This window comes from Aquarana catesbeiana, linkage group LG09, assembly GCF_042186555.1.
Source record: "Aquarana catesbeiana isolate 2022-GZ linkage group LG09, ASM4218655v1, whole genome shotgun sequence".
Taxonomy (NCBI): domain Eukaryota; kingdom Metazoa; phylum Chordata; class Amphibia; order Anura; family Ranidae; genus Aquarana; species Aquarana catesbeiana.
Window position 1 is genome coordinate 229,398,927 of NC_133332.1, and position 18,158 is coordinate 229,417,084.

At 38.7% G+C, this 18,158-nt stretch overlaps 1 protein-coding gene across 3 annotated transcripts in view; it reads right to left on the reverse strand.

Moving 5' to 3' along the window:
- Positions 1–1,845: 1,845 nt before the first annotated feature.
- The window catches only part of LOC141108363 (histo-blood group ABO system transferase-like), a 357,971-nt gene continuing 341,658 nt past the window's right edge, over positions 1,846–18,158 (reverse strand). For all 3 annotated transcript variants that reach the window (XM_073599920.1, XM_073599919.1, XM_073599921.1), the window contains one exon: positions 1,846–7,015. In XM_073599920.1, the coding sequence (XP_073456021.1) occupies positions 6,310–7,015 (706 nt within the window). In that variant the 3' untranslated portion in view covers positions 1,846–6,309. The remainder of the gene's footprint in view (positions 7,016–18,158) is intronic.

Sequence of the window (18,158 nt, forward strand, 5' to 3'; positions counted from 1 at the left end):
TTTTCCCATATTTTTAGATTTTGGATGTTCATTTTCTCTTCAATCATTATCATTGTCTCTATTTGCTGTATTTCGCTCATCTCACATATCCATTCTAGTATTGTGGGTCTATTAGCTTGCCGCCACTTTTGGGCCATTATCGTTTTGGCTGCTGTTATCATATGGTGAAGGATATCTGTCTTGATCATTTTTCTAGCTCCCGGAACAATATTCAATATTGAAATTTTTACAGAGGATTGTACCTCATGACTCGATACCTTCCGATATATTTTGAAAATATCATCCCAGAACTCCTTCACCATAGAACAGTTATGCCATATATGTGTCATTGTCCCCCTTTCCTTAAGACATCTCCAACATATTTCTGAGTTCTCTCCATTTATTTTATGTAGTTACACTGGTGTCCTATACCATCTCATAATAATTTAATAGTTCCTTTCTTGATTTCTTATCGTTATTGAAGTTTTATGTGCCAAGGAAAATGCCCTCTCCCATTCTACCAATGGGATTAAGCTCCCCATTTCCCTCTTCCATTTTTTCATATATATTAATTCATTTAGTGTTTCCATAGGTAATAAGAGCTTATATATAGTTGATAAATTATGAGTTGGTTTTTGCTCCTTCAATAATAATTGTTCAAAAATAATTGGTTGTCTCTCAACTAAGGAAGGTTGTATATTAGTCCTAATATATGTATCTAACGGTTGATATTGCATCCATTTATGTTTATGTTCCCAGTTCTGACAATTGTGGAAGCTTGCCATCCACTAGGATCTGAACATGGGGACAAGGTGTTTTGGGGGACCCCAAAGCACCCTCACCATGTTGAAAACATGTGGCCAGGAGGAGCGCTTACTCGCCCCCCTCTTTTCCTGCAGCCTGCCAGGTTGTGTGCTCGGATAAGGGTCTGGTATAGATTTTGGGGGGACCCCCAAGCCATTTTTTCTTCAAATTTTGGTGCAGGGTTCCCCTCGATAGCCATACCAGACCTTAAGGGCCTGGTAAGGATTTTGGGGGGATCCCCGTGCAATTTTTTTTATTCTGATGCGGGGTTCCTCTTAATATCCATACCTGACCTGAAGGGCCTGGTATGGATTTTGGGGGGACCCCCAAACAATTTTTTTCATTTTGATGCAGGGTTCCCCTTAATATTCATACCAGACCCAAAGGGCCTGGTAATAGACTGGGGGGAACCCCACGCCATTTTTATTGGCATGGGGGGGTCCCCTCTGAATCCATACTAGAACCGAAGGGCCTGGTATAGACTTGGGGGGGACCCCATGCAGTTTTTTTTTCTTTCAGTGGAGAAGCCACTAACAGCTGAAGATTCATTGGTTGTTAAAGAAGCGGCAGCTGGCTTCCCGGCCCCCCAGTTAGCAACCAGCTATATACAGTGTTAAAATAATAACCGCAAAACACAACAAAAATCACATCACAAATGCAACAGTTGCATTTCTAGTGCAGTTCCATTGAAATCTATTAACTGCAAATCACGTGAAAAAAGTCCCCGACCATTTCCAAAAATGCACTGGCCGCAAAACATATAGATGTGAACTAGTACCATAGGAAACCATGTTAAATGGACTGTAGAGTGTTTCTTAAAACAGAAAAACGCACTAAAAAAATGCATAGGTGTGAACCTAGGGTCAGGGCCAGTTCACAATGGAGAGGCACTTTACAGGTGCTATTCAGGCGCTATGCAGGCGCTATTTTTAGAGCTATAGCACCTGTAAAGCGTCTCCAGTGTGAAAGCAGTCTAAGATATAAAAGATCTTGCACTTCCCCAAAACCACCACCCCCAAAACGAATTGTAAAGAAGAAAGAAAAGAGAACACAACAACAAGCTCAATAATGTACTTTTATTTTGCCAGCAGAAAAAAAATTATGTACATTGATTTACTAGCTTCAAAAAAAAATTCTACAGGATATATAGTGCTACATTTAGCAAAACAGTTAGCAATTGGTTTTAAGGGCCCTGCTCATAGGAGCTTACAATCTAAAATGTGTCTAAACCTTATGCCCTGTACACACGATCGGACATTGATCGGACATTCCGAAAACAAAATCCATCGGATTTTTTCCGACAGATGTTGGCTCAAACTTGTCTTGCATACACACGGTCGCACAAAGTTGTCGGAAAATCCAATCGTTCTGAAGGCAGTGACGTAAAACACATACGTCCGGACTATAAACGGGGCAGTTAGCCAATAGCTTTCATCTCTTAATTTATTCTGAGCATGCGTGGCACTTTGTGCACCGGATTTGTGTACACACGATCAGAATTTAAACAATCGGATTTTGTTGTCGGAAAATTTTATATCCTGCTCTCAAACTTTGTGTGTCGGAAATTCCGACGGAAAAAGTCAGATGGAGCCCACACACGATCGGAATTTCCGATAACACAATCAGATTGCACTTTTTCCGTCGGAAAATCCGACCGTGTATACAGGGCATAAGAGTGGACACAGCTTTACTTTCAGTGTATAAAGGGCAACACATTGCATTTTTATCTGCAAGATTATAGAAACATACTTAACAGTCATTATTCTTACAAAGCATTCCAACATAATATTAAAAAAAAATGTCCAACACCCACCACCACCCCACAAATCCACACACATACATAGGTGACCATGTTCTGCTGGAAGCTGCATTTCTGTGTACGTGATTAATCAATGAGATCAAAGAGTAGAAGGTCAGAACATGCTCTCAAACCATGTTTGCATGGTAAAACAGGAACAATACACACACAACATTGACAGCATGGCCACATAAACCCACTTTTGATTAAAAAAATGCACAAGTATTTCAGCAAACAGCCCTAGTTGGGAGTTTGTCAATAGGCACAATACCATTCCTTCACCACAAATCACAGCAAAAAACCTTGCCTTTTCAGGCCAAACAAACCCCCCTACTGCAGGCCTTTATATAAGGTAGGTTGTATTGTTGGCACACTGACACATGCCCACTAGAAGTACACGCCCACCAGTATCTTTCAATCTGTCTCTTCGTGTATGTCTAAAGTGATTGCACCTGATGAGCAGGAACACATAATACTATTTGCAACTGTGTTAGCCCTTGGCTATGTGCATCAAATCTCCAACTACAGGCCAAAGATCGAAGTTCATATGCATGCACATAAACAAAACAACAGTTTTCTAAGCATATGTACCTGTGCAGTGTAAACCCTACAATTTTAAATGTCCAAGTCCGTGGGCATGATTAGTGCTAACAAACATTAACATCAGTCCCTGGCTGCAATGAGCTTCCAATCTAAAGTCCAAAACTAACTTTCTTACATTATACTATTTCGACAGGAGACAAATAAAATTCCAGCATGTCTTTGGATTGTAGTGAGAAACCCACACAGGGAGAACATATAAACTTTGACACAAGCATTAGCATGTTGGGGAATTGAACCAGCAACCCCAGTACTGCTAGATGGAATTTCTACCTACTTAGCCAGTAGGCAGCCTCACACAGTTGTCTGCATCTCTGTGGTGTGAACCAGCCCTAAGTCCATAGCCATGCTCAGTGTCACAAGCAATATGCAATATATTGGCCTAAGTATTGGGACACCTGCCTTTAAACGCACATGAACTGTAATGGCATCCCAGTCGTAGTCCGTAGGGTTCAAAATTTATTTGGCCCACCCTTTGCAGCTATAACAGCTTCAACTCTTCTGGGAAGGCTGTCCAGAAGGTTTAGGAGTGTGTCTATGGGAATGTTTGACCATTCTTTCAAGTGCATTTGTGAGGTCAGGCACTGATGTTGGACGAGAAGGCCTGGCTTACAGTCTCCGCTCTAATTCATCCCCAAGGTGTTCTATTGTGTTGAGGTCAGGACTCTATCCAGGCCAGTCAAGTTCCATAAAGACATGGATGAGTGAGTTTGGGGTGGAGGAACTTGACTGGCTGCACAGAGTCCTGACCTCAACCTGATAGAACACCTTTTGGCTGAATTTGACCAGGCCTTCTCATCCAACATCAGTGTCTGGCCTCACAAATGCACTTCTGGAACAATGATCAAACATTCCCATAGACACACTAAACCTTGTGGACAAGGCCTTTCCAGAAGCTGTTCTAGCTGCAAAGGGTGGGCCAAATTAAATTTTAACCCTACGGACTAAGACTGGGTTGTCATTAAAGTTCATGTGTGTGTAAATAATAAAGATCTTTAAATAAGTATGTGCAGTCATGGTCAAAAATATTGGCACCCCATGCATTTCTGTCCGATAATGCACCACTTTGCTCAGGAAATTACAAATGTTTAGGCATTCTCGTGTTTATTTCTTTTGTTTATATTGGTTAGACACAAAAAAGTGGAGAACCAAAAAAAACAAATCTGACGCTTCCCACATTAAACTCCAAAATATGGACTGGCACCCTCAATTTAATATTTGGTAGCACACCCCTTGCACATCCCTTGGAAAAAAATGACTGAAATCAATCACTTTCTGTAACTATCCTGTACTCTCCAGTGCTTTGTCTTAAACCATTTCTGGGTGCTTTTTGACATGTGCTTTGGGTCATTGTCCTACTGTAAGACCCATGACCTCTAACGGAGACCCAACTTTCTGACACTGGACCGTAGATTGCACCTCAGAATTCTTTGAGTTCTATATTGTCAGCACCTGTTGATTGATACAGGTGAGTTTAATTACAAATTACAAGAGCATCACAAATTTGAATGCAATTATTTCTTACAATTTTGAGAAGGTGACAATAATTTTGTCCAGTCCATTTTTGGAGTTTTGTCAGATTTGGCTTTTTGTTTATCCACTTTTTAGTGTCATACCAATACAAACAAAAGAAATAAACATGAGAATGCCTAAACATTTGTAATTGCAACAAATTTCTGGGCAAAGTGGTGCATTATCTGACAGAAATGCAGGGGTGAAAATATTTTAGGCTACGACTGTCGGTCTACATTAAATCAAGCACTGATCAAGGGCAATTTTAAGGTGAATTCCAGGAATTTAGCTTTTTTTGTAAAGTGAAGGCACACCATGAGTTAAGTCCGAGAAGCTGTGTGACATCTCCTGGTCTTATCTCTAGAATTTATATCTGACAGATGTATTGCTCTGCAATATACTCCAGGATCTCAAAGGAGAGGTTCACACAGAGCTGCTATGGCTACCCCTCCCCTCTGCTGCCCATTCACAGCCTTGGTATTTTGTGATATGTTAGAAAGACAAAAATAGGTGTAGCGCTAAAAAACTTAAATGTCCAACATAAGGACAATATAGTCCAACAAGTGGTGAAAAACATCTAAGAAAAACTTAGAAGGAAGTCCTCCATATTTATAAGACTCATAAAGACTAATGGTCCATATAATTTAAGTGACTTCATGTGAGGAACAAATCAATAAATGCGTGACATCTGAAGTGAAGACAAAAGAAGCACACCACCACCGACAATAAGAAGGCTTACCGGATCTAGTGGACCCAAGGGGACATACGTCCAATTGGGTCAAAACAGGCTTGGGTGGTGGGTGATAGTAGATGATCCGGAGGGGTGGTGAAGATGGAAATCCGGGGATGAACCATGGACTAGTGTGTCCCTCAGGATGATGTTGGGAAGCAGGTGGCAATGGTACAAGGCAAGAAGGAAAAAGGCCACATAGTGTAAATCCATAAAACAAGTACCAAATTTATTAAAATAGGAGATACACTCACATGTAAATCTTTAAAATCAGCGCTGTAAAAGTATGGCGGCAGTGGGGTCCTACCCAATGCGTTTCGTCCTCTTAGACATCGTCTAAGGGCCTGGACATTTAAGTTTTTTAGCGCTACACCTATTTTTGTCTTTCTTCTATATAAATATATCCTATTGGCCGTGTTAGCTGCTTATCTGTTGTTTTTTTTGGGCAGAGCAGAATTACTTTGTATATTTTCTTCTCCGTGAGATTTTGTGATATGTTCACATAAAACTAAGGCTTCTGTGATTGGGCAAGAGAAGGGGAGGGGCAGGCATAGCATCTGCAGCGACTCTCATTTTCTTGATGCATAGCTTAGAAGGATCAACATTAAGCTCCTGGAACTACAGCGATAGCTATCTTCCGGGAGTACTATAAAGCTGTCAGATATAAATAATAGAGCTAAGCCCAGGAGTTGTCATGCAGCTCACTGGACTTAACGCAGTTTTTACAAAAGAGCTGAATTCCTGGAATTCAACTTTAAGAATTAGACACATGACTTTAATGAGGGTTACAGCCACATTATATGATTTTGAGGGTTACAGTTGTATCCTACTCTTAATTGATACATTTCCTGAGTGTTAATAAAAGAAAACAAAAAAAATCTTGTTTTCATTCTGGAGAAAGTGCCCGTTTGCTTCGGATGTTGGCATAATTTTTTGGAACATTCAAATATCTCATTATCGGTACAAATTTTGACTCACCAAAATAATGGTTCCATGAATACTCTGGAGAGAGGACCTTTGTAGGCTTGTAATACAGGAAATATCTGTTTAAATAGCTTTCATCATGCCAAAGAGCTTCTATGTTCTTTGCCTTATCTGCGAGCATGGCATGGTGGCAGTGGTTGGTCAGTTTGTAGACCTCCTCTATTTTGCCCCCAAAAAAGTTGCCAGTGTAGTAAAAATCACCCTCGTCTGCTGGAATATATCCTGCAGACTGTGGTCTGCGTTCATTGGGGAATTTTGTTCGTGGTACTGCAAAGAAACCTGGGTGAATAACACCAATTACATCACTGAGGATCTCAGCTCCAATGTGGTAATTAAATTTCATGTCAACATCAAGGCAGACTAAATAATCCACTTCAGAGGTGAATCGCACAAGTGCAAAATCTCGAATAATCTGCATCCGTCTCATGGTGATGTCCTGCCATCTTTTGTAGGAGGGGGCTTCTATGACAATTAACTGTCTATTCTGACCAAGGGTTATGTTAGGGATGTTATTGGGCTGATCAGTGAAGATGTAGTAATTGACCCGATATCCCACCATGAAGAACTCTTCAGCTGTTTCCAGAAAAGTCTTGATAAACTGAACATATCTGGAAAATAAGAAAATTAAAAAGTTTTTGATTTAGTTTGGTTAATTGAAATGCTTATTATGCAATAAAACAGTCAATAATCTATATATAGCTTTGGTGGTCAACCTTCTTGATATATGGACCTTTAAGAGCAAATAAATAAATAAAAATAAACAAATTAAATAAATGTAATACTACAGAAAGCTATCAGAGACTGCAGACAAGCTATAGGAATCTACAGTATATGGTTACAAAATGTGGACATTCATTATGAAATTATCATAGACTACAAACAAGCTATAGGAGTGGTTCATTCTTCTGGAAACAGTTAGAGACACATTACATGGCACTACATTACAGGTCGTTGCCCTGTTAGAAATCAATAATTATACATTTTTGGAACCTAAAGTGCGCAGAAAAAATGTCTTGTGCCACAAGATCCAATAAAAAAGATCAGTTGGAACGAAAAACTTAAAAAGAAAAGGGATGGGTAGCCAGAAAAAAAAAGAAAAATTATGTAAAAGAAATTACCCAAACCACTTAACTACTAGAAAAAAAAAAAGACTAAGAGAATAAGAGGGCCAAGACAGAATCAATATGGTAAATACAAACTTGCTGTATTAGTACAAGAACTCCACAGCAGACTAATTAAACAAAAAGAGGGCACAGATAAGTGGCTGACAGAGACTGTTTAAAAATAAGACAATGTTGTCAAATGAAAACATAGGGAGCCGCAGCTATTCATCCCACACACACACATACCATAATCACCACTTACATACAATATACTCCTATATTGACAATTAACGGGGTGGATCACAGAATGTGCCAGTGTCTATTAAGGATCTCAAAGACCTCAGTCCACTGGGAACCAAATCTAGTGATGATCCTAGGGAAATCCTGCTCAGGATTCTTCAGCTGCAGGGGCTTTTTTTGTGTGGTGAGAAGATCTTCACGTTTCTTCTCGATGTACCTCGGTCACTGTCGCCTGTGGCTGAAGTACATCGATGACGTCCTCATGGTATGGGTGGGTTCGACTGAACAACTTGTGGACTTTATGTCTCAACTGAATATCAATGATAGAAACATACGGCTGACCTAGTCTTACCATGTCGACACACTTTCATTCCTTGACCTGCAAATTAGTTGATCTGGAGACAGGATTATAACCAGCAACTTTTGCAAGGAGACAGCAGCGAACACTCTCCTCCTAGAAGAGAGCTATCATCCTAAACCACTCATTAATGGGATATCCATGGGACAGTTCCTGAGAATAAGGCGGAATTGTTCTGAGGGTGAACAATTTCAAAAAGAAGCACGAGAAATGTATCAGTGATTTAGACAGAGAGGGTATTCACGCCATTCCCTTAAAAAAGCCAAAAATAAAGCACTAAAGAAGAAACGTAAAGATCTTCTCACCACACAAAAAAAGCCCCTGCAGCTGAAGAATCCTGAACAGGATTTCCCTAGGATCATCACTAGATTTGGTTCCCAATGGACTGATGTCCATGAGATCTTTAATAGACACTGGCATATTCTGAGATCTGCCCCGTTAATTGCCAATATAGTAAGTCCAAGATCCTTACTAACTGCTAGAAGAGCACATAATATGGGTGATGCTCTAATCCATTCCGAATATAGCCAGTGAGAACTGGCTCAGCAGGTCTGTGGACATTGCAGTATCTGCAAGTATATACACCAAACCGATGTGTTCGCCAATCCATGCGGAGGTAAAAATTATAAAATCAAACAGTTTATTACCTGTTCAACCACACGGGTTATCAATATGCTTACCTGCCCCTGCAATAAAATCTATATAGGCAAGACTAAACGCCAACTCCGCATTAGGATTGGGGAACACATCAGTAGCATTAAGAAGAAGGACGATGATTGCCCGATTCCCCTACACTTTGCCAGATTTCAAAACGGTGACCGTAAAGGCCTGACAGTTAAGGGAATCTATGTGTTAAATTTACCCCCTAGAAGGGGGGATTTCGATACCATTCTTCTCCAGAAAGAGAAGATGTGGACGTACTATTTGGACTCCTTGGTAAGTAATGGGTTAAACACTGAATGCAGTCTACAGCCTTTCTTAGAAAAGTGATAATTGTGATAATGTAGTGTTTTACTATTAGGTCCAATTTACCCGTCTCTGTCCATTCTATGCATCCTTCACTTAAAAATGGTTTCTTTCCAGTTACTCTGCCTATGTTGGTAGTATAACCCTCAATGACTGTGATCTATTGTTCTCCACTTTTGCCGTTATTTTTCAAAAATTTTTTCCCGACATTAATATGTCAGTGCACTTACCAAGTATTTTTGCTGAATGTTTGTACTGAGAGGTGATTCGGATGACATCTAGTGGTACATGATAGAAATTACATTCTCAACTTCTCCAACTCTTCCCTCCTCTGAAGAAACCAGCGTCCATTGGCTGGTGAAACGCGTCAGAGGTGTGATGTCAGCATGTCACAGGGAACCGCGCTCTCTTTGACTTGAGTGTCAGCACTGAACAAACAGCTGGCGGCTTATCTTTTCTCTAGACACACGCTGAAATACACAGAGGCAACGACCATACAATGAGGGATTTCTCTCCCTGGTCGAATACAGTCACTGGCTAATGTGGAGCGGTGCTCTTAGCCACAACTTTCCAGGGGTAGAGTAGTGCTACAGGAGGATGATGGATCCCAAAGCTGGTGAGAGTATCCATATTCCACTCAGTATATGTCTGTACATGGATGCGTTCTAACTGATTATAGCACTCCCCCTGCTGACACCCGTTTGAACAGCCATTACCTGCTTTTGCCTCTGTTTTTCTTATCCGGTGACTATTAATATTTTTAGCCAAGCTATTTGTTACATCTGCTGTACTGCTTGATCGCCAATTTATGCGGAGGGTCTGAGGTTTTACATCAGAATGACCCCACTGTATTGTCATTTTCATGCAAATAGGATCAGCACACTCAAGTCACTCACCCGCTAACCATCATACCACTTATCTGGCTTATATTTGATGAACTTTACTATTAGGAGCATTTTTTTTTTTTTTTACAGGAACTTTGTGTTGACAAAGAATTTCCATGTCTATTCTCCATCTTCAATTAGCCCAGAATTATTGTAAGTAAGTGGTGATTATGGTGTGTGTGTGGAATGTATAGCCGCGGCTCCCTATGTTTTTAAACCATTTGATAACGTTGTCTTATTTTTAAACGGTCTCTGTCAGCCACTTATCTGTGCCCTCTTTTTGCTTAATTAGTCTGCTGTGGAATTTTTGTACTAATAAAGCAAGTTTGTATTTACCATAGTGATTCTGTCTTGGCCCTCTTAAGATAACTTTATACTCTTATGCCCTGTACACACGATAGGATTTTTCAATGGAAAATGTGTGATAGGACCTTGTTGGAAATTCCAACCGTGTGTAGGCTCCATCACACATTTTCCATAGGAATTTCCGACACACAAAGTTTGAGAGCTTGCTATAAAATTTTCCGACAACAAAATCCGTTGTCGGAAATTCCGATCGTGTGTATACAAATCCGACGCACACGCATGCTCAGAATAAATTAAGAAACTAAAGCTATTGGCTACTGCCCCGTTTACAGTCCCGATGTACGTGATTTACGTCACCACGTTCAGAACGATCGTGTGTGACCGCGTGTGCGCAAGTCAAGTTCGAGCCAACATCCGTCGGAAAAAATCCATGGATTTTGTTGTCGGAATGTCCGATCAATGTCCGACCGTGTGTACAGGGCATAAGTCTTTTTTGTATGCTTTTGGGGCAACCAGAACTGCATCCTACAAGGATTGTTTGGATGAAGGTTACTTACACACTTGCCATTACCTCTCATATTTACTAGTACCTAATTTAGTTTGATCCAGGCAACCTTATGTTCACTTAACTACTAGAACCAAGTCTGAAGCATATTTCCCAAAGACTTTTGCAAATCTAATGTTCCCCCCTTTGTGTGACAGCGGTATTCAATTGCCATATGCTTCATTAACATCTATATTGTAATGCTGCCCCCAAAGGAGCCACAGTAGAGATATACAGGTTCTCAGTGCAGGGCATCCAGGCACACAGCTGCAGTTCATCCACTCTGGCTCAATAAACAGCCTAGGGGTGTCATTTTGAAGTTTATTGCTACAGTAAGTAACTTGTAACTGGGGAGGACAATGGGGTATGGGATACTCCAAAACGATTGAGCACAATATTGCAGAGGACTCTTTCCTATCTCTGAATAACAGCAATACAGTCATGCAATCCCAGCTGGGGACCAGGAGAATTGGCAAGCACATTTACTGTAGTAGAATAGGCTGGTGTAGTCTAGGTTCTTGCAGCTGGTAACCACAAGATACTACAGCACAGAGGATTTGGTTCTACTCACAGATCCTGTCAAAAATCAGTTCAGAGATACAGCCTCCAGTAAAGTAATTCAGTGTCTAGTCCAAGAAAGAGAGGGGAATCTAAGGATAAGTAATCCCTCTTCACTTCAGCATGAAGATCAAACCTCACAAAGGACAATCTATTCAGTGTTCCAGTCTATTTAACAGAAACCCAACCACCATCTGGGCAACCTCCCTAGGCATTGGTTAGGTTCTGCTAAATATTCAGGCTGGAATCTTAATTTCTCCCACCCTAAATTCTAGGAGCTTCTCCTAGAGACAGGGAGAAGCAATCAAGCTCTCAGCCTGTGGAGCTTTGAACAGACCAAGCTAAGCACTTACTGTTCCTGTGATTACAGCAGAAGCCAAAACTAAATTCACCTAGAAGTCTAAATAATAAGGTGCTACACTTATATAAGGCATGTCGAGGAATGTCTAAACAATTAATCAGCTATATCGATCGTTTAATCGATTAAATAACCACAGTGCCTCCAATACAAAAATAATTTATAGACATGAATTAAGCTGACTTTATTTATTATTATTTTGCCATGCAGAAAGTCTTGAAAAACACTATAAAAAATACATTAATTTTTTTACAGAAGTCACTTTACAAATACCATAAATAATAGTCAGATTGGGACATGCATAGACACTAAGATATTTGCAATGGAGTTATAAAACTATCTGTGATAGCAGAATATATATTGGATAAATTCAATAATTAATTTCCCCTCGTAGACAGCTTAACCATTGATAACTACAGTACCTAGAAGACAATATTCTTCATTTTGCGGAATCCAACTGTTATTCTCCTACCGGAATACGTAAAACTGTGTGCAATAGGCCAAAGAAAAGGCCTATTGCCCTATTGATTTAAGAAAACTAAAAATCACCAAGAAAATAATATATTATAGTTACCCTCCAAAGATACCAGGAAGGATTTTAGATGGTTGATGACCAGGCCCATAGATGGCTGCCAATTAATAGGTGGAGTTTTTCTTCCCCAAAATGTTGTCTAGCTATGCTGGAGCTGTGTGTCCTGGCCTCAGTGAAGTGTGTACCCCTTCAGATGATGAGATGTGGTTGAGATCTTCTTCCTGTCTACTTAACTTGTTATGTATTCAGTTGCAGTCAATACATTCATAAAAGCTACCCAGAGGGTGGCCCAGAAGGTGTAACTTTATTTATTTTTGGCGGATTAGTTAACTAACCACTTATGTGTTTATTCAAGCATTAGCTCACTTGGCTACTGGGTGGCACTCTGAGACTAGAAATGTCTATCTTCAGGTTATCTAGGGAAATTAATTTTCATTTTCCTTGTCAAAAGAAGTTTATTGAGTATACAATGTTATAAAGATACATAAAGATACATAAAGTAAGTTTACAAGGATCTATAAAGTAAGCTCATTGTTTTACAGTAGGGTTTATATAGGTAAATATCATGAAATTTCAAATATTAAACATTGGGTTCACGTAAACCTAAATTAAAGATATATATCATTTCCTTAGTTACTTTTGTAGGTATTTAAATGATTTATACCTACTATACATATTGTTTACAAGTAGAATGTATATAGATCAAATAAATTCTGATAATGAGCTTTAATCGTAAGGTGGAGAAAAGGAAAGAGAAAGAAGAAAAAGGGTTGAAAGGTAGAGGTATGGTCCACAAGGTTGTCCCGCTCGTCAGTTTATTATTCTTTTTAGTTCTCTTTGAAGCCTTAGAATGGGTGTCTCTGTAAGTCATTTAATCTGTTACCATGGCAACAGGACAGAGTCATTGAAATTTGACAGGAACTGTTGTTTTATCCAAGGATGCCAAAGTTTTTCAAATTTTGGAATTTGATTTTGATCGATGGCTACCATCTTAGCATGGGACATTGTATTATTCATTCTGTGAATTGTTTCTGCTAGTACCAATGTAGGAGATTTCCATGCCTTGGCCACTGTTTGTTTTGCAGCCGCTATTAGTTGGATCAAAAGTTTGAATTGAGAAAGTGTTAACCATTCCGGTTTTAGATTAAGTAAAGTTAAATATGGATCTGGTTGTATTATTTTTTTAAATATTTTAGATGCAATCACGAAGACTTCCTTCCAGAAGGTTTGGATTACTGGGCACGTTCACCATATGTGTAAATATGTGCCTATTTCTGGGCATCCTCGAAAACAAAGAGTTGAGGTATTAGGTGAATATTTTGCCACTCTAGCGGGTACAAGGTACCAGCGAGTTAGGACTTTATAATTTGTCTCCAGTGCCAAGATGTTGGGTGAAGATGACTTAGATGTGAGCCATATATTAGACCAGTCCGTGTCTTCTAAAGTTCGTCCCAGGTCCTCCTCCCACCTCTGAACGTAAGAGGGTCTATTAAGATTTGCTACTCCATATAATTGATTATAAAGTGATGAAATTGTACCTTTAGCAAATGGATCTTTTGTACAGATTGATTCAAAAATGGATAATTGGGATAATGATGTATCCCCCTTTAGGAATGGTGTATAGAAATTTTTGATTTGGAGATATCTAAATATCTCAGAGTTTGGTAGATCATATTTTTCTCTAAGCGATGGGAATGAAAGGAATGATTTAGATGCTATGAAGTCATTTAGTGTCTGAATGCCTGATGTTGTCCAAGCTTTAAAAGAATTTGGGTAGATCCATGCCGGATAAAAGGCCGGATTTCTGATAAAAGAAAGGAGAGGATTGTGTGGCGATTGTAACTGATATTTGGTTTTTAGTTTATCCCAGAGAGATAAGAAGTGTTTAGTTATGGGATTATGAATTTTAAAGCGGTCTTTAGGATCAAGCCATAATAAATTTGATATTAATAGAGGGTCATTTTCTGAAGCCTCTATAAATACCCTTAATGGGATTTCCTGTTTTGCATGGTATTTGGACAGACTGGCCAAATGTGCTGCTCTGTAGTAGTTAGTAAAATTAGGGTATCCCAGGCCTCCTTTATTTTTGGGAAGATGTAGTGTGTGTATAGGTATATAAACGAAGTTGCTCTTTTTTGTACTATTCTCAAAAAATAGGAAGGAATTGGAATAGAGAGGACTCTGAATAGATAAAGCAATTTGGGTAGAATAGTCATTTTGATTGCATTAATCTTCCCTATCCAGGATAAAGGAAGTTGCGACCATTGTTTTATTAGATTTGTGATCTGTCTTAATACAGGAGGATAATTGGTTGAGAATAAGTCAGAATGAGATGCTGTTAAATGAATTCCAAGATATGGGATTGATTTTTCTGCCCATGTGAATGGGAGTGCAGCCCTAGCCGGGATCAATTCCATGTTTGTGAGTGAAATATTAAGCACTAGGCATTTCTTAGGATTAATCATAAGGCCGGATAGGGCTGCAAATCCATCAAGAGCTGGTATTAAGTTAGGACCAGAGACCTGTGGTGATGATAGAAAAAGTAATATATCGTCTGCAAATATACATAATTTGTGTGTAATACCTCCTACTTCAATGCCAGTTATAGTTTGGTTTGTTCTGATGTATTGGGCCATGGGTTCGAGTATAAGGGCAAATAATAAGGGAGATAATGGGCAACCCTGTCGGGTACCTCTTTCGATATTAAAGGCTTCAGATTTGTATCCAGCATATTTTATATAGGCTTTGGGTTTATTATATAATGCTTTGATCCATGTTAAAAAGTGGGGTCCAAAACCCCATTTTTGTAATGAATATTGCATATATTGCCAGGATACTGTGTCAAATGCCCTCTTAATATCGAGAGATAGAAAACATAAAGGGATTTTCCGTTTTTTAGCAATATGTGCCAATAACACTGCCCTGCGTATATTATCGCCTGCCTGTCTATTTGGCATGAAGCCTACTTGATCTCTATGTATTAATTTTCCTATAATGCTATTGAGGCGTTTTGCTATTATTTTTGCTAATAATTTAATATCGAGGTTTAACAGAGAGATAGGCCGATAATTCACACAGGAAGTATCATCAGAAAGGGGTTTTGGGATCATACAAACAATTGCCATTAGTGTTTCTTGCCGAAAAGAATGTCCATCTAGAAGTTTGTTAAAAGTTTCAGTGAGAATGGGAGAGAGTATTTCTGAGAATGTTTTATAGTATAAAGCCGAGTAGCCGTCTGGGCCTGGTCTTTTGTTAAGTTTTAGGTCTTTTATGGCGTTAGCAACTTCATCTATAGTTATAGGCTCATCCAAACTGCTTTTTTGATTCTGAGATAACTCAGGTAAGGTTATTTTGAGAAGAAGGATTCAGCTTCTGTAGGATTAAATTCATTGTTTGTCTTGTATAAAGTTGCGAGATGTGAGTGAAATTTATGGACTATTTTAACTGGATTACAAGTGTAAACATTTTTTGATAATTTCAAACGTATTGGTTTGAAAGATTTGTTAGTTGAATTTAATGCCCGAGCCAAATATGTACCTGGTTTGTTTGTTTTCATGTAGAAATTGTGTTTGGAGCGTTTGAGGGATTTATCAACTGACTCAGTGAGAAATAGATCGTATTCCAATCTAGATTTTTCCAGATGAGATTTTGTACTCTGAGATGGATTATCTTGAAATGATATGTAGGCTGCATTAAAATTGAGTTCTAGTTTTTTTGCTAGATTTTTGCGTTCCCGTTTAAATAGTGCCATTTGTCTTTGTATTGTACCACGCAAGACAGGCTTATGAGCTTCCCACAGTGTTATTGGGGAGATGTCTGTTGTATTATTAATTGATATGTATTCCTTTAAAGCTTGTTCAATGGCCATCTGATGTAGTGGGTGTTTGAGCATTATGTCTGGTAAGTACCACGTTGGGTCATGCGCTTTTGGTATGGCTGAGGCTATAGTAGAGTATACTGCATTATGGTCAGACCACGGAATCGGAATTATATCTGATGCAATAATTTCTGGTATCATTCCTATTGTTAGAAAAATATGATCTATTCTGGTGAAGGTTTGATGAGGGTGCGAGAAATAAGTGAATTTCTTTTTCATTGGGTTACTTTCTCTCCATGAATCTACCAGATTGTATTTGGAAAGAAGTTGAGAAAAAGGTAATCTAGAGGTTATTTTGGATGGTGTAAAAGGTGATTTATCTAGAAATGGGAGGAGGACCTGGTTCGAATCCCCACACATTATCACTGTTCCTATTTTGTGTGTATTAATCACTTGTAATATATGTGAGAGGAATGGTGTAGGTTGTTTGTTAGGAGCGTAGTAGGAAATCACCGTGATTGCTGTATCCATTATATAACCCATGAGTATCAGGTATCTACCTTCTGGGTCTTTAATTTCTGATGATAAGGTGAATGGTGTGGATCGGTGAAATGCAATTAGAGTTCCCCTTTGCTTGGTACAGGCAGAAGCCGTGTAAATTTGTTGATAAAAAGGAGAAATATATTTTGGAGTAGAATCTTTGGTGAAGTGTGTTTCTTGGAGGCATACTATGTGAGCCTTCTTGTTATGGAAAGTATGGAAGGCTTTGGTCCTTTTTTGAGGGACATTTATTCCCTGAACATTCAGGGAAAGTATATTCAGTGGTGCCATGGCAATAGATCAAATAGTTTTGACTTACTTTTTGTTATGCAGAGCTGACTGCGCAGATCAACCTGTGTGGACTGAAGAGATGAATAGATAGAAAAGAAACCAGTGAATTCTGGAGTAAAGAGTAAACAAAAAACATATGAGATTAGATGATACATTGTATAAATTATTTTTTGCAAGTAATCACAATTTACCCGTGAAAGAGAATAAATATCTCTCTCAGGGGAATAAGTGCCTTCGTCACACTCCCACATAATATGGTTGGGAGAATGAGGAGGGCTAATGGGGGTACACGGATCTTCCGCTTACAGGAGAGAAGTGCTATGTCAAAAGACATCAAAATGATGTTTCATTAATTGGAGTGCAGAATATAGTTTTTGTTGAAATTATTTATTCCAGGGTGGTTGTATATGGTTAGTCTTGCCCTAGGCTAAATAATTCAGTTAGAAAGGTACTGTTAATAACTTTGGTATTGATGAAGATAGTTTGAATTATTTTGGGATTTTAACCCTTTTAGAGTAAACAATTACATATTTTATTCATATGTAACTGTTTAGATATGTTAACTCATAAAATTGAGGTTGTATTGCTTCAGATTAGAATAAACAAAAACATAATTCTAGGAACTAGTTAGGTAATAATATATTTGTTTTAAGAAAAGAAAGAAAAAGCTTCCATTACTTCTGGATTATTGAACATATTTGTCCTAAAAAGTAATAAATCTATTGTTATTACCTGATAATATATAACTGAACAAGAATTTCCTTATTTCACTTATATATTCTAAGGCTATATGAATCAGAAGTAATAAGAAATATAACTGGAATGTAACATGATCCCACACAGTGTGTGACTATCAGAATGCAGTTACATTCAGTTATAAATATAGGTTTTTTTATAGAGAACCATCTCTTAGTATAATAAATGAAGAGATATCAGGAATTAGGATGTCAGTCCATTGAATCTTCTTGGTCCATGGATGATGTGGCATAACGGCCTCTTTTGTGAGAATGATGATTCCCATTTTGTTCTGAAATTTTCTGGGTGCTGCCTGAAGGTGAAGATGACGCCATTCTTCTGCGTGTGGGAGTGTTGCTGCTTGTGGGTTCTGTCAGATTTAATTTTAAAAGGGTTTGTTGTAGTTCATCTGCTGATCTGCTTCTGTAAATTGTACCTTGGTAGTTAAATCTGACTGAAAAGGGGAAGCCCCATTGATACATAATGTTGTGGCATTGCAGTTCCATTAGTTGGGGTTTC